Consider the following 22,669-nt stretch of genomic DNA (forward strand, 5'->3'; position numbering starts at 1 on the left):
ACTTTCAGATGTACTAAAGCTCAAAATTTTACTACCGTTCACCTTTTCTCAGGAACCTCTGGAGAATGTGTTTCATCAAAATAAGAAAGTGAACTACAATGTAAGAAAGCAAGCTATAGCAAGAGAAAGACATGGGACCCAGGAAACAGGCAAGTCCCAGTATGGCATCTGTGCAGTGCGCAGAGAAAGCAACCCGTTCAGAGTTAAATGGTTCTGGCAAGACTGTCTCCAGAAGAGAAAAGATCTGTTAAATGATCTGCTAATTTGCTGTGTGGAAGGCATTCTACGAGACTGCTGGAAGGCTCGTTGATGAACAGTTTTAAAGAAGCAATTTCCAGTCCTTAAAGAATGAGGCAATTGGAAAAAATGAAAGGGTACACAAAAAAGGAAATGTAAATATAAAATATTCCTTGCTTATAAGGAGTACTCTCAGCCAAAATTTGTGATGTTAACTCTCTATTGAGAAAAGTAGTATAAAAGAATAGAATCCACCTACTCAGGAGGAAGCCTACAGATAAGGACTAAAATTAATGTGTCAAGAAAAAGCAGTATATTCAGATGATTTAAAAATATAAAGTAAATACTAGAAAAAAAAATAGCTAAAAAAAAAATCATTAGGTGCGCTTGTTCCTGGTGAGGAAGATGGGGGTGGGAATTTTTAGCCCTGTGTGACCTTTCAAACTACATGCATAGGATACTCTGATAAAAATAAGTTATTAAAAAGAAGACCAAAAGGAACAGGGGAGAAGGAAAAGATGCCGCTGCCAAGGAAATCAGAGGGCTATAAAGGGTCCTCACTGGGCAGGAAAGAACAGAGCTAGGACATGTCTAAAGAAGTGGGGTTTTTTTTTTTGGAGACAACCAAAAAATATATATTATTAAAGACCAAAGGGGAAAATGAGAGAAGAGATAGATTTCTATGAAGTACATATTAGGACCACCAGTTTTAAGGAGTAGCAAATGTTTGATGCAGGTGAGGGGAAGAGATAAGCTCAGGATTTGATGACACAGTGTTTTATAACTTCCTAAGTGAAAAGTGTGAAAGTGTTTGTCACTCAGTTGTGTCCAACTCTTTGCGACCCCAAGGACTATAGCAAGCCAGGCTCTTCTGTCCATGGGATTCTCCAGGCTACCAGAGTGGGTAGCCATTTCCTTCTCCAGGGGATCTTCCCAACCCAGGGACTGAACACAGGCCTTCCACACTACAGGTAGATTCTTTACCTTCTGGGCCACCACTACAGGCTATAACTTCCTAAAAGATTACTAAAACCAAATTGGTTACCTATTATAATTTAAAATGCTTAGCATGTGGAATAAAGTTTCACATGTGACTTAGAACTGGAATATAATTGTTTCAAAAAAAAAAGGAATTAAAAACATCAAATCCTTTCCTATTCCTTTCAAAAAACAAAAATCACAGGATTTTTAAAATTGATCATTTCATCATGACGGAGTCAAATCCAAGACTTAATAATCTCACTCACCTGCTCAAACTGCTTCATAGTAAACATGACTTCTGAAAAATCCAAAATTAAGTGTCTTTCAAAGCTGCTTTCAAAAACCTGTGGCAAAGAATACTAATGTAAGTACAAAGAGAGTACTCTCCCATTCCTGAAAATAAAAACATCCCAAATCTTCAAGTCCTCTAGCTTGCAAGGAGTAAGTAGTGGGATGCTCAATCCAAGTTAAAGTAGTCATGGGAAGCAAAAAGAACTGGCCTGCTGAATCTGCCACTGCCAGGTATGAGCCCAGGCACTGGGCCCCCCCTACACAGAAAAGAAACAACTAACCAGCATTCTAAGTGCTCAGCCTTCTCCAAAGGGACTTACAGATTCGAAGGGCACTGTACTTCCAGTGATTAACACAGGTGCTCTGCCTAAGACTTGCTCATTCTTTCCCAGCTACGCAGCAACATAAAAGGGCAAGCAACACTTTATACCTTCTTTGTAACTTTCCACTGCTGTCCTACAAAGAACCTAACTGATTTTTACTTTCAGTCCCACCTCCCTCCAATTCATTTTCTTAACTCACTAAGATGCCAATCTCATTCAATTATTTCCCTGCTTATCGTTTCTCCAGGACCCTCCACTACTTGCAGAGGAAAAAAATCCAACCTAATTTTTCAAAGCCAAGCAGAGCCTTACTGATAGATATCACACTTCCTGTTCCCACAGCCCAGATGGCATAGATTTTTGAACACATCTTTGTTCTTCTCTCTCCTAGAGTTTTTAATACCTCCTCTGACTGGCAGACTGATATTTAACCTTCAAGGACTACCCAAAATATAAGTCCGTTGAAAAGCATTTACTGTTCCACAATCCCAGACAGAATTGACCTTTACGTTTCATTTCAGTTCAGTTGCTCAGTCGTGTCCGACTCTTTGCAACCCCATGAATCGCAGCACACCAGGCCTCCTGTCCATCACCAACTCCCGGAGTTCAATGTGACACAAATGTTGACAGACTGATTCAACAGATTTTAACTATATACTACCAGGACCCCACCTCCCTAAAAAAAATCACAGGGGAAAAAAAACCAAAAACTGTCCATCCTACCATATCTAGTCCATAGCCTGCACTTGGTTAAGTAAATATTTGTTCAGGTGAATATTTGCTGAGCAGATTTAGCTTTTATCACATTTGTTTTATTTCCAATACAGCATGTGATTCACATCTCCTTAACAAGATTATAAATTCCCTGAAGGCAGAGCCTTTGCCAGGCTTCACTGGTATTCCCCTGAAGGCTTACTCAATGCTAAACATATTAACTACTTGATTAATATTTGCTGAAGTAAATTACTTTTTCTATGGTTTCTCTGATGAGGGTCTCTGGCAAGGAAACATTTTCGCCTAGGATCAAAGCAGAAACTACACCCAAGAGCGTCTCCCGGCAAGATGTAGAGAGATGGGCTGTCTGTAATGTTTGAGACAAGACCTGTAAAACAAAAGGGAAAACAATGCACACTTAGCAGTCAGCTTCTAACAAACATGCTCTAAGCAAACTAAGTTGGGAACTTACTTTACAAACATCAACAGGTTTGGTTATCTTTGATCCATTTCCATGTTTTACAAGTATCAGGTATGTTTCTAACAACCTTTTAATCTGTTCAGAACTTTCACCACAATTAGTTTCCGTTACTTTTGTATGTAGATCCAGGAGTGATTCCTGCAAACAAAGAATTTAAGAGAGAAAAACTATCAACTATCAAACTCATCTGTTAATGAAAATATTATGTGAAGCCACTCAAATTTTCACATTTTTTTGCTTTGAAAGAAAAAGACACCTTTATTGGGAGCCACTAATGATAACTACGAACGTTACTCCCATCCAAGTACTAACCAGGGCTGATCTTGCTTAGCTTCTGAGATCAGATGAGATTGGGTGAGTTCAGGGTGGTGTCGCCATAGACATAACCACAAACGTTTCTGAGTGCACTGTTTCAAGTTCTTAACAAGTATTTCCTCACCATCCTCACAGGTAGAGAATACTATACTCTTAGTTACCAGATGAAAAGACTGAGGACTAGACACTTAAATAAGTTTCCTAAGTCACAGGAGCAGTAAGTGACAAAGCCAGTATGCAAAGAGGCCATCTGGCTCCAAAGCCTCTGCTCTTATCCACTATGCTCTACTGCACGCATCTCAAGATACTGAAAGCAAGTAAAAATATTAGTACAAGGGGTAGATGGAAGGAAAATCCTAGTTAGTGTGTAAAATTATAAAAACAATTATAAAATATAATCTCCAGCAGAAGAAGGAGATTCTAAGCTAAGAACAACAGCAATCAACTCTTGGACTCCTAGTTACACACAAATACTTAAAAACCACAACTCACTTGCAAACATTCAAAGAATATTCCAAAATGTTCCTTGTAGATATAGAGTGCAGTGGATTTGACCATGTTTTTGAGTGTTTCTCCAACTAAAATCCATGGAAGTTGAGCTTCTGTTTCTGTAACTGGTCCGAGCTTTTGCAAAATTAGTTTTATTGCCTGTGGAAATCCAAGAGTCATGAAAATGAATATGTGTACTCTTAGTCTCAAGTATTTCACTGTTATTTCCACTCTTGATTATTCTCCACTCTGATCAAGCTATCTTAAAATCTGATTCAGGATTATCAAGGATATGACAGTTTTGGTGGTTAACTATGTGTCCCAAAAGAATTTCAAAACTAGGATTAGGAATTTTATCATACAACTGCCCACCTCCATCACCCTCGCTCACTGATCAATTTATGTTACCTTCCAGCATGCAGGATGAAAAACAGAGCAGTGATTTTTTAACATGAGAAATACCTAATAACCCAGGGCCTATATTAAGTAAGCACTGCTTTTAAAGCCCTAATGCTCCCCAAATGTTTTCTATTTACTCTACGTAATCCTCTCTCTGAATCACCTGTGTATATCTTATCCATTTCCTTTTTAATCCTTTTCACAAAGACTCAAGGAACTCCTCTAGCTTATTTACCTTCTCTGTGCAAGAGTGAAACATATTTCTAACTCCTTTGCACATTTCAAAGAGCAACTGTCCAACGCCTTCTACTTTTTCTGGATGTTCATCAAGATCAAGAAACATTAAATTGAAAAGTGCATTTTTATCAGAAACCTAAAACACAAAATGCAAACAGAAAACTGCATTTACAACATAAACATATCCAAAAGAATTATTATTATTTGCTATTCTACAGATTTATATTTAAATGTAATAAGTAAAAAAATTCTGAAAAGAAAAGACACTTGCAATGATTTCAAACTACTGCGAGAGTACAGTAACATTTGTAATGTTACACAGGAGTGATTAATTCATTGGTATAATATGAAGGTATGTACCAAGAAAAACTATGTAAGGCAACATTCTATCTTTTATGAGTATAAAAGAAATTTAATAGCAATGATTTTATTATAAAAACTCTTATAAAAACAAAATGACACTATACAATCAGTTGCTTATAGGAAACTATTATAAAAATCCCTGTTAATCTCACTGTTCATGTATAGACTGACATGAATTAGAGAATGTATATACACCAAATAACAACAAAAGAAACAACCAAATTATTTCACATTAGTAAGCAAAAACAACCTTATGATGAGATAACCTCAAAACAGTAACAGGTTTCCATTTACATATATATATGTCAGTCCATAATAACCATATTGTAAAAGATATTGCCTTCTGTTCATCAGATTCTTGAGGATTAATGAGCAATAAACATACAATTATCAAACTAACCTTTCTCATCAAAAAAGTAAAGCTTTCAGCAGCAAAATTTCTTATATGTAGCTTTTTATGAGCCAGAAGTGTACTATACATGCTATAAATGAGAAAATAAGACATTTAATTAATCATTTAATAAAGATGTATTAATAGTACATGTCAATTATGTTCTTAATACTATGCAAGGAATGCAAGGAAGGTATAATAAAATAAGCAGTTTAAAATCTCATTTGATTACATGACACTCACATGTCAAATGGAGACTGAAGGTAACAGACATTAAAAGTTCTAGGATTGGTTGTTGTCAGTATCAATAAAAACTGCCTGGACTTCCCTGGTGGTGTAGGGGATGAAGAATCTGCCTGCCAAAGTAGGGACATGGGTTCCATTCCCGATCCGGGAAGATTCCACGTGCTACGGAGCAACTTAGCCCCCGTGCCGCAACTACTGAAGCCCACGCACCTAGAGCCTGTGCTCCCACGCACTGAAGCTAGAGAGCAGCGCCTGTTTGCCACAACTGGAGAAAGCCTGTGTGCAGTAACAAAGGTCCAGTGTGGCCAAAAACTAAACAAATAAAAACTTCCCTTGACCAAAAGACAAAAACTTAACACAACTTAAACGCTAAAAACTATCATTGTAGAAGAGGATCACTCTTCTGAGGGGCTTCGAGCACACAGTTGTTTCCACAGAGGAAATCTCATGTTCGACAAGTGCATATTGCTTTTGCTCTCAAAGCTGACACAGATGGCGAACAGGACTGACCGTAGAAGGGCATGAGAAATCTTTTGGAGATGATGGAAACATTCTTAAACTGGATTGTGGTGATCGTTGCATAACTTTATAAATTTACTAAATAGCACTGAATTATATACAAAATAAAATTTTAAAGCAAAAAAAAAAAAAAGAAGAAGAAAAAAAGAAAAACCTATATGAGAGAAAAGGATTACCTGTATATATTGGACATGTCTTTCACCATCAGTCTCCAAAGGTACTTGTACAGATATGACAGAGAGGTGAAAGCCCATTCTAACAACTCCGTGTCCTGAGTCTCCAGGATTGAGGTGATGGTCAGAAAAAAATCCTGAAAATGGGGATAGAAGTCTGTCTGCAGATCTCGTGCCAACTGTACAACCAAACTGGATGAAAAAAATAAAGGAGGTAACTGATTCTGAGACATGAAGATCAAAAACCGAACACTACAAATCTAGTTCACAAATGAAAACCAATCGCCTATGATGAAAGGATTAATTGAACCTTCTAAACCAAGTCTCAAGAGAAGTATAAAATTTTTTTTTAATTAATTTTATTTTTAAACTTTACATAATTGTATGAGTTTTGCCAAATATCAAAATGAATCCACCACAGGTATACATGTGTTCCCCATCCTGAACCCTCCTCCCTCCTCCCTCCCCATACCATCCCTCTGGGTCATCCCAGTGCACCAGCCCCAAGCATCCAGTATTGTGCATTGAACCTGGACTGGCATCTCGTTTCATACATGATATTTTACATGTTTCAATGCCATTCTCCCAAATCTTCCCACCCTCTCCCTCTCCCACAGAGTCCATAAGACTGTTCTATACATCAGTGTCTCTTTTGCTGTCTCGTATACAGTGTTATCGTTACCATCTTTCTAAATTCCATATATATGCGTTAGTATACTGTATTGGTGTTTTTCCTTCTGGCTTACTTCACTCTGTATAATAGGCTCCAGTTTCATCCACCTCATTAGAACTGATTCAAATGTATTCTTTTTAATGGCTGAGTAATACTCCATTGTGTATATGTACCACAGCTTTCTTATCCATTCATCTGCTGATGGACATCTAGGTTGCTTCCATGTCCTGGCTATTATAAACAGTGCTGCGATAAACATTGGGGTACACGTGTCTCTTTCCCTTCTGGTTTCCTCAGTGTGTATGCCCAGCAGTGGGACTGCTGGATCATAAGGCAGTTCTATTTCCACTTTTTTAAGGAATCTCCACACTGTTCTCCATAGTGGCTGTACTAGTTTGCATTCCCACCAACAGTGTAAGAGGGTTCCCTTTTCTCCACACCCTCTCCAGCATTTATTATTTGTAGACTTTTGGATCGCAGCCATTCTGACTGGTGTGAAATGGTACCTCATAGTGGTTTTGATTTGCATTTCTCTGATAATGAGTGATGTTGAGCATCTTTTCATGTGTTTGTTAGCCATGTGTATGTCTTCTTTGGAGAAATGTCTATTTAGATCTTTGGCCCATTTTTTGATTGGGTCATTTATTTTTCTGGAGTTGAGCTGTAGGAGTTGCTTGTATATTTTTGAGATTAGTTGTTTGTCGGTTGCTTCATTTGCTATTATTTTCTCCCATTCTGAAGGCTGTCTTTTCACCTTGCTAATAGTTTCCTTTGATGTGCAGAAGCTTTTAAGTTTAATTAGGTCCCATTTGTTTATTTTTGCTTTTATTTCCAATATTCTGGGAGGTGGGTCATAGAGGATCCTGCTGTGATGTATGTCAGAGAGTGTTTTGCCTATGTTCTCCTCTAGGAGTTTTATAGTTTCTGGTCTTACGTTGAGATCTTTAATCCATTTTGAGTTTATTTTTGTATATGGTGTTAGAAAGTGTTCTAGTTTCATTTCAAGAGAAGTATAAAATTTTTCATGTTTTAAGAGTTGAGCAAAGAAATCAGGCTACAGCAAGAAGATACATTCTATCACAAGTTACGGTCAATCATTCCAAAACTGTAAAAAATCAGGTTCTTATAAAAGTAGAGAAAGCAAAACAGTATATATCCCTAAGATTCTGCTTTACAGTAATGTACCAATATTTTAATCTAAAAACAATAAAAAAAGGTAAATTCTTGCTTCTACATTACAAACACCAGATCTAAAGCACATGTAGCTATAAAGCAACCTTTCTTAAAATTCAGATAAATGTTGTCACCTTTTTCTCAACATGCTACTTACTCCAAAAGGGGTTGATAGGCATAACTGTTCTTGATTTGCAGGTGAGTCTTCAAACTCTGAACTATCTCATTTTGATGATACACCAGCTGATTGAATGACTGGCATTTGTCAATAACTTCTTTGTAAAATTTCCCTGGGTAGGGGGAAAAAAAAAAGTTCTACTTTTCTATCACACCACTCTTTAGCTGTTTTGACCATATTCAGTGCAAATGACAGGTGAATAAAATAGAAACAAAACAGAAAATACCAAAGTGTTCCGTCAGGTTCAATTCTCTCCACTTCAGCAGACCCTCAAAAAAGTAGGTTTCAACTTCCTGCCAAGATTAAAGCAGTCCATCAATCAGACAACTCAAAGAAAAACTATAATCAAGGTAAATAAGAATAAAGATACATTAATATTTTAAGACAATGATGATAGACAAGAGTTGAAAAACTCTTCTTAGTTTTTTTTTAGCAAAGGGCATTAACTAACACACCTTAAAAAGCAATCAGGTATACAATATGGGCAGCAGATTTAAACATATGCAATAGTCACATTTAAAAAAAAACTTTTTATTTTTCTCACAATTTTAGGCCAAGAAAAATGTTGACTCTTACAGTTCTTTCATTCTGCTTTTGGAAATATGAATTGCTACACTCTTACAGAGAAGTAATCTGGCATTTCTATTAAAATTAAAAACAGGTAAGTCCTTTGACCCAGCGCTTCCATTTTTGGAGATATTCTTATAAAATTTGTGAATATATAAGTATAAAGATGCTCATTCAGCTTTATTGTGTGTGGGGGGGAATATAAAAAAGCCTAAATATCCAACAATAGGAAAATGGTTGGCATATACCTTATGGTCTACACATAAGATGATATACCATATGTCTATCAAAAAAAATTATATCTATTACTGAATTAGAAGGATGTTGACAGTATTTTTTCAAAGTGAGAAAAGCAGGTTTTATAGTGAGGAATATGGTAGGAACCAATTTTTCTTAAGAGAAAAAAAAAACAAAAACAAAAACAAAAAACCTCTTTAAGTGTTTGCACATATTTATATGAAACTAAAGTTCTTACTTAGATGACTACCAAATCATCAAAAATGGTTGCCCTGACTCCAGTCATGCTCTTTCCTCCACATTAAAGCCAAAGAGATCTAAAACTTACACTTGGATCATGTCACACACTCCCCTGCCTTATAATCCTAGAATGATTTCCCACAGTTTCAGGATAAATTCAAACTTAGCTGGATATGAAGTTTTTCATGGTCCTTGATTATCTCTTCAGCATTATCTTTCACCAGCTACCCCTTTCACCCATTCACAGTTACCATCAACACAAACATCCCACATCCAATTATAAGCGCACCAAAATGCTTTGCAGGTTCTTGAATGTGACATGCTCTCTTTAGCCTCTATTCCTTTACAAAGGTTTCTTCGTCAGCCTGAATCAGCCTTTCCTGCTTTCTTTGCCACGCTAAAACCCACAGAAACAAGACTCAATTCACGTAACACTTTGCCTACTTAACCTTTTTTGACACCTCACTTTACACCCCCAAAGAATCTTGGTTAGGCTCCCTTCACTGTGAGCTCCCAAAGCATTATGTGCCTACCTAGATAACATCATTTAGCTGAACTCACATATTGGTAACACTGAATTCACATATTAGAGACAAGGCATTCAAAGTGACAGTGAGCAGAGCCTGACTAGAGTCAAGCGAAAAACTGTAAAAACTGAGGTTGAATCCCAAGTTGATGGCATGTTATAAAAATGTTGGTAGAGAAATGATGCAGTGATTTTTGAATACAGTTATGGCTGAATTACAGCATGGTCAGAAACGGAAAAAAGTTATATGGTCAAGCCCCCCTTTTTTTAAATAAAGGAGGAAACTAAGCCCTAGTAAAGTAACTTGCTCAAAATCGCTTTATTTATTTTTTAATTTAATTTTATTTTTAAACTTTATAATATTGTATTAGTTTTGCCAAATATCGAAATGAATCTGCCACAGGTATACATGTGTTCCCCATCCTGAACCCTCCTCCCTCCCCATACCATCCCTCTGGGTCGTCCCAGTGCACCAGCCTCAAGCATCCAGTATCGTGCATCGAACCTGGACTGGCAACTCGTAAAATCTCTTTAAAACTGTAGTTTCAGGAATACAGATCTGCAGCAGGGCTCAGAATGCATAAGGGAAGGGAGAGACTGGAGTCAGAGGCCACCTGAGAATCCAGTCAATTTCCTAACATCATCTAATAGATCTTTTGCAATGATGGAAAATGTTCCATATCTGCATTTGGTCAACATGGTAGCAACTAGCCACATACAGGACTGAGCACTAGAATTTTTTATTTAATTCTATCTAATCTGTCAAGTGTGGCTACTGTTTGAGACAGCACAGGTCTAATGCATTTCACGTTCATAAAAGAATGGCTTGAGAAATAATTCACGTCTCAGACTGAAAAACCAACTATGAGTACTTGAAGATCAGCTAATTTAACATTCTCTTACCTCGTCATAGCTTGCAGTTCTATCAATCCGGTGAATAATGTCGATATTCACATTCCCCAGTCGCTCAGCAAATGTAAGAAACTGAAGAGGAGGAGTATATTTAAAATACATTATCATTTTATACGTTTCACATCTTGAAATATCTGTTTTAGTGCTATATAATCATATGTTGACAATTTCCTTGTGAAAGTATAAAGTTTAAAGCTTCCATATGCCGCCTCATGTTCTATCATTAGAAATGATGATACGCTTCACTTTCAATTTCAGACGTGTATTTTCAATCAATCATAAAATGTATAACTGAGTTTTACAACTAGAAGTAGACATCACTGATGAATCACAAAAGACAACTTTAAACAAACTGAACGGGCGTTAAACAAATGCACTGCACTACTATAGGAAGAAAATGAAATATTTCTATGAGTGTATTTGCAAAATGTTTAAAATCAAATTCCCCGGCTAGACTGTGTTAAAAGACAGCAATGTAGCCTCGCTAGATCTACTGCTAGGTTTCATTCATACCCTGCTGCAAGCACAGAATCTGGCGAAGTCGTTTCACCAACTGTATTTTTAAATATACACAGACCTACGGTTGTGGAGGAACAAAGAAACCCTCAAGAAACAAACAGAAAGCGGTGTTATCAGCCAGAAGCTGTAAGTCACTTACCTCCTCCACCGACCCGCCTCCCCAATTCGGTCTTCAAGGATAAAAGAGCAAAAATAAATTCCTAACCGGTTAGTCTGAGATACTGAATTTAATTCTGGTCTGAAAGGACCTCTCAAGCAGGCCAGACCCCACAAACCATAGCGGAAATCTGGAGTTCGGGTTTCCTTCCCCATCCCATTATTTACTACGCCAGGAGAGAGGAAGGCTCGTTTGCCAGAGCCTCCGGACAGGAGACTCCCGCTCGGTCCGGAGCACGGTACTCCTAGAATCCCGCTCAGAATCAGGCCCCCCGGCAAGTTCCCTCGCTCACCCGGTACGTGTTCTCGGTCTTGTGGGAAACCGGCTTTGGCTTCATGGCTGCAGAGGGGCAGCGGCCCGCGAAGATCTCGGGAAGGGTCGAAGGGATGCTACAGGCTGTAGAGAAGGAAAAGTGGTTCACACACTTGCACTCCCACGTACTTAGACTATCTCACGTGCGGCTTGAGTTAGTGGGGGCCGCCATATTGGAAACGGGGAGGAGCCTGGGAGGATCACGTGAACGGAAGTAGCGGACGGAGCAGGCGCGCCAGTCCCCAGAGCCTTCTGGGAACGGCGGAGTGTCTGAGTGAGTAGGTGGGTGTGGAAGTTTATCCGCTCTCTTGAGCGAAGGTTTATAAGAAAAAGGTGCGTTTTTATCATAAAAGAAAATACGCCCGTCGTCATTAACATCTGACCATCACTAACCCTTACTATGTACCCTACACCAAGCAAAGTTCTTTACCTTCATGGTTTCACAGTAAAGCGCATTGTGAACGTTCAGTTCAGTCGCTCAGTCGCGTCCGACTCCTCGCGACCTCATGATGATTCGAAATGTACATATTTTTAAGTCTCTTTAGCCTACGAAGAAAGCAAGGATTAGCAATCGGTAAGTGGCAGTCTGGCAGAGGTCACTCGGCTTCAAAGTCTGATATTCTTAACACGCCTGTCAACGCAGGAGATGTAAGAGACGCGGCTTCAATCCCTGGGTTGGGAAGATCTCCTGGAGAAGGGCATGGCAACCTACTCCAGTATTCTCGCCTGAAGAATGCGATGGACAGAGAAGGCTGGAGGGCTACTAGTCTGTAGGGTCGCAAAAAGTTGGACAGAACTGAAGCGACGTAGCACGCACACATAGCACAGTAACTCATGGTTTTATGCACAACCAATTAGCTTTTTGTTATTTTCTTACCAGTTTTATGTCCTGTTGTTAAACATAATTATATGAACAGGTGTGTGTGAGAGAGAGAGAGAGGTTTTTTCACTTAATTCAATGTTTCTGGAGAGTCGGCTATGGCCTGTGCTCTGCTCTATTTGAACTGTTGTGTTGGAGAAGACTCTTGAGAGTCCCTTGGCTTGCAAGGAGCTCAAAACAGTCAATCCTAAAGGAAATCAACCCTGAATATTCATTGGAGCTGAAAGCTCAGATACTCTGTCCACCTGATGCAAAGAACTGACTCAGAAAAGATCCTGATGCTGGGAAAGATTGAAGGCAGGAGGAGAAAGGAACAGCAGAGGATGAGATGGTTGGATGGCATCGCCTAGTGGGTGGACATACCTTTGAGCAAGCTCAGGGAGTTGGTAGTGGACAGGGGAGTTGGTGATGGATAGGGAAACCTGGCATGCTGCAGTCCATGGGGTAGCAAAGAGTCAGACACAACTGAGCGACTGAGCTGAACTGAATAATATTACTATTAATAATAATTTTGTTTGGAAATGTTTATTTTGGGGTGCTTACATCGTAAATACCCAAGGAGAGATATTCAGACTGAATATATTCCTGCCTAGTCATGTATGGATGTGACAGTTGGACTGTGAAGAAAGCTGAGCACCAAGGAATTGATGCTTTTGAACTGTAGTGTTGGAGAAGACTCTTGAGAGTCCCTTGGACTGCAAGGAGATCCAACCAGTCCATTCTAAAGGAGATCAGTCCTGGGTGTTCTTTGGAAGGAATGACGCTAAAGCCACCTCATGCGAAGAGTTGACTCATTGGAAAAGACTGATGCTGGGAGGGATTGGGGGCAAGAGAAGAAGGGGACGACAGAGGATGAGATGGCTGGATGGCATCACCGACTCGATGGACGTGAGTCTGAGTGAACTCCAGGAGTTGGTGATGGACAGGGAGGCCTGGTGTGCTGCAATTCATGGGGTCACAAAGAGTCGGACACGACTAAGCGACCGAACTGAACTGAGTGCTCAGTGTAGAGGTCAGGGCGGGAGGTGTGAGTTAAATACACTTAACTGAAAGTGCAAAGTTATTTAAAGCCATGGAACTGAATAAGATGATTTAGGGAGAGAGTGATGTAAAGGAGAAGGAAGAAGAGAAGAGAACCCAAGTTGATCAATAGAATGCTCCAACATTTAGCAGCAGCCAGAAGGGTGACAGGAAAGAGAGTCATTGACATAGAAACAGACTAGTCCTGGGCTAGAAGCACAGCCAGTCACCAACTATAGTGAAAACCAAGGAGAGAGAAGTAGCTGCTGGATCTGACAAGATTATGGTCACTGGTGACTTTGAGAAGTACTGTCCAGTGTGGAGGAAAAGAAAGAAAGGAAGTGAGCGAAATATATATGGTGAAGAAATAAAGTCGATATTGTACTTTTATATTGTTATTGACATTACATGTTTTTCCATGTTGTCACAGGGTTGTAAAAATTTTTTAATGTCTCCATACCTGTATGAGACTTTTAAAAAAAGTTTTCGGGTACTCTTTCTGCCCCCTTCTGATGCCTATGTCAGAAGCTTTCTCTATCTCCTTTATACTTTAATAAAACTTAAAAAAGAAAAAAAAAAAGTTTTCATAGGAGTATACTTGATTTACAATGTTGCATTAGTTTCAGGTGAGTAACAAAGTGGATCAGTTTTACATATACTCTTTTTAAAATTCTTTCCCTCTATAGTCAATTACCTCCCTGGTGGCTCAGAGGTTAAAGTGTCTGCTTCCAATGAGGGAGACCCAGGTTTGATCCTGGGTTGGGAAGATCCCCTGAAGAAGGAAATGGTAACCCACTCCACTATTCTTGCCTGGAGAATCCTATGGACAGAGAAGCCTGGTAGGCTACAGTCCACAGGGTCGCAAAGAATTGGACACAACTGAGCAACTTCACCTTCACCTTGATAGTCAATTACAGAGTATTGAGTAGAGTTCCCTGTGCTATTGAGTTTTACTTTTTAATAATAAAATATAGAAGCACCCAATGTTTGGCTGGCTTCCAGTAGGCTAATTGACTTTTTTTTCTGTAGGTGGTTGTTCACTTTGTTGGGTCACAGATTCTTTAAGGAAGTCTAAGAAAGTTGTAGATTTTTCTCTTCAGAAAAATGCTAATAAACTCATTCACACTAAAATGCATAGATGATTTCAGAATTAGAAGTCTTCAGTTACCTGAGGGTAAGAGCCCATACTCTAAGCAATGTTCCCAACCTGTTTTTAAAATTATCCCCAGATAATTGTGTCCTTTTCCTTCTCTGTTATTTAGTTTTTGTAATGAAGTTAATGGGACAATAAGGAGTAGAGAGAAACATGAAAATCTAAAAGCTGACACTTGCAAGTTGTATATTGCATTATTACTCCTTATATGATCCTTGTATATTAACAGCTCTGGTTGAACTGTTTATTAATACACCGTAGTGGTTAAGAGCATAGATGCTAGAACCAGTTTACCTGAATTTTATTGAATCTTAGCTCTGCCATTTATTCCTGGTGTGGTTTGGGGGAAAGTTACCCTCTCTGAGCATCAATTCCTTCTATGTAAATGGAGCTAACAAAAAGTACATACATACATAGGGGTTGTTGTACAGAGTTAAGAAGCTAATGGATGAAAGGTACCAGGTACCATAACTGCACAAGCTTTCACAAGTTATTTAACCTACCTGAGACCCAACTTCCTGACCTATTAAAAAGAAGTGATATTAATAATGATACCATTTTTAAAAGGAATTGTATTGGCACAGAGGATGGAATAAATGTTTGCTGAATGGATAAATGCTCTACTATCTTGCTACTCGACAAGTTCCTTAAGGGCAGAAACCATGGACTTTTTCAACTTTGTGTCACCAGTGCATCCTCTGAACTTGAGGTTAATGAGTGTTTGTTGAATTAACAAAGTGTACATTTTGTTTAACCCTGACAAACTCAAAGAGTAATGTAACTTCCTACATTGGACGTGGTTTGTGTCACAGGATTTTTAATATTTCTCCCAAAGCTGTTTCTTAGCTTCTATAGAATATCCAAAGCAGCCCTGAAAAGCACCACTGTTTACTTAGGAATCTGCTTGCCCTCAGCTATTGCCCTCTATGCCAACATCTTCAATATTCCATGCCATCCTCTGTTCCCTTTTACCACAATGGTTCTGCCTGCCCCATCCCTTCCAGCCAGTTCACTTAGACAAATTCTTTCATTTCTTCCTCCATAAGCTCGATTGGGAAGTCTTGGCAATTTTGCTCTTTAATCTTTGTTTCCTCAGTGCCCTCTAATTTAAAGCCCAGGGATTACAAGAATGCAAGGAGTCTGCCTAGCTACGTGAACCTCAGTTTACTCATCCACAAATTAGGGGTAATACTAGTGCCCCTCATGGAGTTGTTCTGAAGAGTCAGTAACCTAATACTTTGGTTATCAAATTGTGGTCCCCAACCAGCAACATCAACACTGTATAGGAACTTGTTAGGTGTGAATTCTGAGGCTTCACCCCAAACCTGTCGAATCAGAAACTGGGGATGAGATATTTTTATTACCTATTTGCTATTGTCATTATTTTATTCTCCTATCCATATCACCAGGATAGGTTGTATTATCCTCACTTTAAAGATAAGGGATCTGAAGTTCAGAGGACTTCTAAGCAGTGGAAGCATTTGTATTTGGGTCTTCCAGTGTTTTTGTTTTTGTTTTTTTTTTACTGCCCCACTTTTTTTTTTTTAACTTTTTACTTTACATTGGAATATAGTTGATTAACAATGCTGTGTTAGTTTCCATACAGCAGAGTGATTGACCTGTACCTGTACATGTGGCTATTCTTTTTCGAATTCTTTTGCCATTTACCTTGTTGTGTAGTATTGAGCAAGGTTCCCTGTGCTATACAGTAGGTTTTTTCTTTCTGTTTTAAATATAGCAGTGTTGCCCCGCATCTTAAGAGTGTGAACTAGGAGGGACAGACTTAGAGAAATAAATGCATGGATGTTGTGGTGGACATTTGTAGAGTTCTTGACAGTGTGTGTTCTCTCTTCTTCTTGAAACAGCATCCTGATTTTCCCTTCAGGACTCACTCTTCCCTCATTCTCAGTATCTGAAGTTCAGATTAGACACCTAGGAGGGCATGTGTCCTAAGAAGCATTTCTTTGACCAACTAACTGGTTCAGAGGTAAGTATGTGTCCTAAACTGGACCAAGGGCCCTATCTGGAAGTTTTGTTAGAGCTGTTGGGAAACAGGTGCTTCTTTTTCCTGGATTTCGCAAGATGATAGTAGCCTTAAGCTGTTGGTGGCCATTGTGTGACTTCATGGAGAAGTCTGCCTGAGAATGAGCTCTGTCCAAAGTAAATGAGAGAGAGAGAGACAGGGAGAAGGGGTGAGGGAGGGAAGGAGATTAAGATGAGCTTACGTGAGCCAATGGATCCCTCTATCCAGTTCTTGGTCTTTTCAGTTGCCCTAGTTAACAGATTCCCCCTTTGTGTGCTTAAGTCAATTTTAATTGGGTTCTGTCACTTTCACCCAAAATGATACTTAATACATCTGATTTAAACTTTTTGTGTTGCTGATAAATAAGACTGGAAACTTAAGCCTTCCTTTCAATGCAAATGTTTATATGGTGAGTCAGAGTCAAAAAAAAAAAAAAATCAAAGACAAAATCTTGATAATAGGAGTCAGTGATAGACTGGAAAGAGTATCAGACCAGGAGTCATAAAATCTGGTTTCTAATCCTGGGAGGTTCACTCAGCTGTGTGACTTTGTAAAATTAATGCTGCTCTGAAAGAAGTAATGTATACATATGTGCTTTGAATGTTCCATTGAAGTCAAATAATTATTAGAGTTTCTCCTTAAACTTCTTACATGTATAGAATGGTACATTTTCAGTTAATTTAGTGGTGGAGGTAGAGAAGGAGATGCTTCTTGGTTTCTTATGTACTGCTCTTTGATCTGGGTGATAGAATACTTTAAAGATACATTTAAAAATACATCTTAAGAGAATGGAAAGGCAAGTCACAGACTGGGAAAAATATTTTAAAAACATATATCTGATAAAATATGTGTATCCAAAATGCACAGAGAACTCTTATAATTCAGAAATAAAAAGAACTGAGTTAAAAATGGGTAAAAGATGTTAACAGACACCTCACCAAAGAAGATATACAGATAGAAAATAAGTGAATGAAAGATGTTCAACATCGTATGTCATTAGACAGTTGCCTATGTGTTAAATTGACTAAACTGTAAAACAGGGGTCTCCAGCCCCCATACCACAGACCGTACCAGTCTGTAGCCTGTTAGGAATAGGGCCACACAACAGGAAGTGAGTGGTTGTCTACCACGAAACCAGTCCCTGGTGTCAAAAAGGTTGGGGACTAGACTACTGCTCTAAAATATTGGCAACACTAAATCCTGGAGAGGAGCAAAACAAACTCTCATTCATTGCTGGTGGGAATGCACAATGGTATAGCCACTTTGGGAGACAGTTACCTACTTTTTGTAAAGCTAAACATAGGCTTATCGTATGATCCCCCTGTCACTCTCCTAGGTATTTAACTAAATGACTTGGAAATTTATGTCCACACAAACCTGCATATGGATGTTTATAACAGCTTTACTCATAATTGCCAAAATTTGGATGCATTCAAGATGTCCTTCAATAGGTGAATGGATGAACAAACTATGGTACATCCTTAAATATAGTATTGTTCATTGATGAAATGAATCTGAAAAAGAATGGATATATGTATATATATGACTGAAGCACTTTGCTATACACCTGAAAATAACACAACATTGTGAATCAACTATACCCCAATATAAAATAAAAATTCAATAAAAAAAATGAGCTATCTGGTTTCAAAAAAAAAAATGAAAGAAACTTAAATACATATTGCTAAGTTTAAAAAGCCCATTTGAAAAAGCTGCATACTGTGTGACTCCAACTTCATGACATTCTAGAAAAGGGAAAATTATAGAAACAATAAAAAGATTGGCGGTTACCAGGGGCTGGGAGGAGGGGCCAAATGGTGAAGCACAGCTGGGTTTAGGGCAGTGAATCTATTCTGTATCATACCATAATGGTGGATACATGACTTTATGCATTTGAGAGTACTCACACAATAGTAGAACACAAAGAGTGAACCCTCAGTTAAATACAGACTTTAGTTAGTAACAGTGTATCATTATGGGCTCATCCATTGTAACAAGCATGCCACAGTAATGCAATGCAATTAATACTCAGGGACAGACTTCTCTGATGGTCCAGTAGCTAAGACTGCACTGCCAGTGCAGGAGGCCCAGGTTTGATCCCTGGTCAGGGAACTAGATCCCACATACTGCGACTAAGAGTTTGCATGCTGCAGCTATTAATAAAAAATACCACGTGCCACAACTAAAAAAGGAAAAGAACCTGCATGCTGCAACAAAAACCAAAGATTTTGCATGCCTGCAAAGAAGACCCAGTATAGCCAAATAAATAAATAAAAATTAAAAAAAAATGGGGGAAATTGTATGGGAAGGGAAAGTTGGCATACAGGAGTTCTCTACGCTTTCTGTTCAAGTTTTCTGTAAACTTAAAGCTGCTCCGAAAATAAAGACCATTAACTTAAAAAAAGTTGCATCTCCTCCTAACTCCTTCTTGTAAACCCAGAGTTCTTTGGAGAACATCATGCCTACTTGAGATGGGATCTGGAAAGACAACATCCTGCTCTTGAATCCTGGGAGCTCCAAGAGGAAGTCGCATCAGAATCTCATTAACACTGGAAACGAGGAAAATTTGGATCTGTGTGATTCAGAGTGAAAGAGAAGCAAGTGACTCAGAATGCCAGATAGGGAAAAAAGTCTATTTACATACTCAATGAATTTCTATTGAGTGCCAGCTATATGTCAGAAACTGATCTAAAGGCTTAAGAGACAATAGTAAACAAATGAATTCCCTGTCTTCATGGGGCTTGTGTTCCAGTGTGGGGAAATAAAAAATAAATATGTAAATGATGTTAATCTATAGTAGATCATCAGATGGCAATAAATGCTATGGAGATGAATATACTAAGTGGAGAGTGTGGCAGAAACTTTTAACTATTCCACAGAATTCATTCCCCTTTTCATTTTTTAGAAAAAGAACCCCTCTCTCAGCTTTTGACTGATAACATGGCTACGGCATTAGAGTCTGCATTCCCCCTGCCTTCATTTTGCACCTGGATATATAGTGCTGTGATAAGTTCAATTCAGTGGGGTATGAGTGGAAGGGTTTTGTGTAACTTTCAGGTCATTAACTGAAGGATAAAGTCACTTTCCTCGTATCCTCTCTTTCTCCTTCCAGCTGGCTAGGAGATGGCACTGACTGGAGCATCCTTGGAAGCCAAGTATGGAAGATGACAGAGCCCCCAGATTTAGAGTGCTCAATTACTGAGTATTATACAAGAAGGAAGTAAACTAACATAAGCCATTTTGGGTTTGGATCTCATTTCTGGGTCAGGGGACAGGACAGGCTACTTACTCCAGTATTCTTGCTCTTCCCTGGTGGCTCAGCTGGTAAAGAATCCACCTGCAGTGTGGGAGACCTGGGTTCAATCCCTGGTTGGGAAGATCCCCTGGAGAAGTAAATGGCTACCCACTACAGTATTCTGGCCTGGAAAATTCCATAGACTGCCTAGTCCATGGAGTCGCAAAGAGTCGGAGATGACTGAGCAACTTTTACTTTCATTGCAGCTTAGCTGGTACTTAATTTGGAGAGCACCAGAGCAAAGTGGGGGAGGATTTGCAATGTTATATAAGGTAATCAGGGAAACAGAAGCATGAAGGAAGGGAGGGAGGGAACCATGGACATGAAGATAATTCCAGGCAGAAGAACAAGTGCAAAGGCCCTGAGGCAGTATTGAGCTTCAGTCTGGTCCGGGAATAGCCAGAGGTCTAGCATGTCAGGAACACAGCAAGTAGGAGAGGAAGTCAGAGGGTTGAAGAGCAGATCACATATAGCAGGTTATAGATCATACTAGGAGATTGCTGAAATGGCCTCTTAGAAAGAGTGGACAAGGTCCCAGGGCATGGACAATGAAAGAAGATCCATGGAAGATGAAATCACCAGATGCCTTATAGGAGCAGTGAAAGAAGACTGCTATGCATTTCTCAGTCATCTGTAAGTTGATTTATGCTTATATTCATGGGGAATTATAGAGACAAAGAGATTATGATTTCACTATATACTCTTGGATGTATTCTGTTAAACAGATACTGTATTTGTAATCAAATGCTGTCTGGGCAGGTGCGTTTTCCAGAGATTCAGTGGGGATTTAATCTAAATGATGAGTAATCTTCCACCAAGAATGACCACAACCCAATGCCCAGGAATATCTTTGTCACAAGAGCTATGCAGTCACAGTGTTACAAGCATTCCCCATTTTACAGGCTAGGGTAACCCAGAGAAATCAAATGACTCACTTGAGATGACACAGGAAATTAATGGCAGAATTGGGAACTAGAATCCAGGTGTCCTGATCCCCAATTTAATATGCTTCCCATTACAATTAACTTTACTTCATGCTAACTACAAAAGATGATGGTGGATATTTCAAATCACAAAACAATCCTAATGACATTTGCCACTGGATTTGGCAGTATTCTTGCTTGGAAAATCCCATGGATGGAGGAGCTTGGTGGGCTTGGTGGGCTTCAGTCCATAGGGTTGCAGAGTCAGACACGACTGAATGACTTAACAACGCTTTGGTTGAGGGATCCATTCTTTTGTCAGCAGCAGATTTTCTTCCTCTAATGATTCTTTGTCTAAAGCACTGTGGAATGAAAAACTGCCTTGATTGCACACAGTCAGATAATCTTGATGGAGATAGTGTTAATAAGGCCTTTTATTTATAAAGGACTTGAAGATTTGTAAGAAATTTAACATCTGTCAACTCCTCTGATCCTTACAGCATCCCTGCAAGGTAAACAGGGTAGATAAAAGTTCTGTCACATTACAGATGAAATTAGGTAGTCCCAGAAATGAGAAGTGACTCAGCTGAGGTCACGCATCTCTGACTGATGATGCCAGATTTTCTCACTCCAGGTTCAAAAGACTTCTTGCAACATGTATCCACCCAGATGATTAATAGCTGATACTTTATAGCTCTTGCTATGAATCAGGTACTCTTCTGTGTTTTGCATATTATGACTCATTTACTTGTCTTACAAGGTAAATTCTATTGTTACTCCCATTAGTGTTGGGAAAACTGAGACTGAGTTACTTACCCAAAGTCAGTTTCATAAAGCAGTCAGAGCTGGAACCCAAATATATGCAGACTGTATCCAGAACCTGTGCTTTTGGCCACTGCACTGTACTACCTCTCCAGTTACGACTCTGAAGCCATTTTATGATTCAGGTAGCTCATGGGCACACATCAGGAGTCTGTGAGATGAAATTAAGATACCTCATAGTTCCAGTGACTGTCCTAAGCCCGTCTTTAATGTGAACGGCCTCTTGATCATTATCTACATATATGATAGATGTAATCAAGATTTGATTTGTAGACCATTCTTCTGGGTGGGATGGAAGAAAACTTGTGCATAACAGTAGCTATTTTGGCATCAGTGTTGAAAAGTTTATACAGATAGTGAACCATGTATGTTTTGCAAAAGAATCAGTGCTGAGAAGTCATTGCTTCACTCTCTTTTCTTTAATTCATTAGTAATATCAAGGAGTAGAGAAGAATATAGACAAGTATAGAAGTCTATTCAATAGAATACAGTGCAAGTAGCATGTGACAGTTCTGAACACTTGCACTCTTCCAGGCTCTCTTAGGCCTTTACCAGGGCAATCAAAAAGCCCAAGCTAGCCTTTTGGGTGATGAGAGACTACATGAAGAAAGCCTTGTAGCCAAGTCATCTAAAGCCAAGGCCATGCATGCATACATGCGAAGTCACTTCAGTCGTGTCTGACTCTGCAACTCTGTGGACTGTAATCTGTGAGGCTCCTTTGTCCATTGGCTTCTCCAAGCAAGAATACTACAGTGGGTTGCCATGTCTTCCTCTAAGGGATCTTCCTGACCCAGGGATTACACCCGCATCTTTTATTTCTCCTGTATTGGCAGGTGGGTTCTTTACCATTAGTGCCACCTGGGAAGCCAAGGTCATGCATAGTATTCATCTGTTCTTTTG

At 39.1% G+C, this 22,669-nt stretch overlaps 1 protein-coding gene and 1 long non-coding RNA gene across 2 annotated transcripts in view; one reads left to right on the forward strand and one right to left on the reverse strand.

The window, feature by feature from the left end:
* Positions 1-11,847, reverse strand: part of UTP20 (UTP20, small subunit processome component) — an 87,524-nt gene extending 75,677 nt beyond the window's left edge. Inside the window, exons 1-11 of the mRNA XM_027542011.1 lie at positions 11,634-11,847; positions 10,657-10,737; positions 8,410-8,476; positions 8,163-8,295; positions 6,163-6,351; positions 5,231-5,312; positions 4,466-4,603; positions 3,835-3,990; positions 3,019-3,165; positions 2,800-2,934; positions 1,485-1,562 (exon numbers count right to left, since the gene is read on the reverse strand). Of these exons, the coding sequence (XP_027397812.1) occupies positions 1,485-1,562; positions 2,800-2,934; positions 3,019-3,165; positions 3,835-3,990; positions 4,466-4,603; positions 5,231-5,312; positions 6,163-6,351; positions 8,163-8,295; positions 8,410-8,476; positions 10,657-10,737; positions 11,634-11,678 (1,251 nt within the window). The 5' untranslated portion in view covers positions 11,679-11,847. The remainder of the gene's footprint in view (positions 1-1,484; positions 1,563-2,799; positions 2,935-3,018; positions 3,166-3,834; positions 3,991-4,465; positions 4,604-5,230; positions 5,313-6,162; positions 6,352-8,162; positions 8,296-8,409; positions 8,477-10,656; positions 10,738-11,633) is intronic.
* Positions 11,848-11,891: 44 nt separating this feature from the next.
* Positions 11,892-19,968, forward strand: LOC113892748. Its single transcript, XR_003511117.1, has 3 exons — positions 11,892-11,986; positions 16,572-16,693; positions 19,842-19,968. It is a non-coding gene; the product is annotated as an uncharacterized LOC113892748 (long non-coding RNA).
* The last annotated feature ends 2,701 nt before the right edge of the window (positions 19,969-22,669 follow it).

This window comes from Bos indicus x Bos taurus, chromosome 5, assembly GCF_003369695.1.
Source record: "Bos indicus x Bos taurus breed Angus x Brahman F1 hybrid chromosome 5, Bos_hybrid_MaternalHap_v2.0, whole genome shotgun sequence".
NCBI classification, from domain to species: domain Eukaryota; kingdom Metazoa; phylum Chordata; class Mammalia; order Artiodactyla; family Bovidae; genus Bos; species Bos indicus x Bos taurus.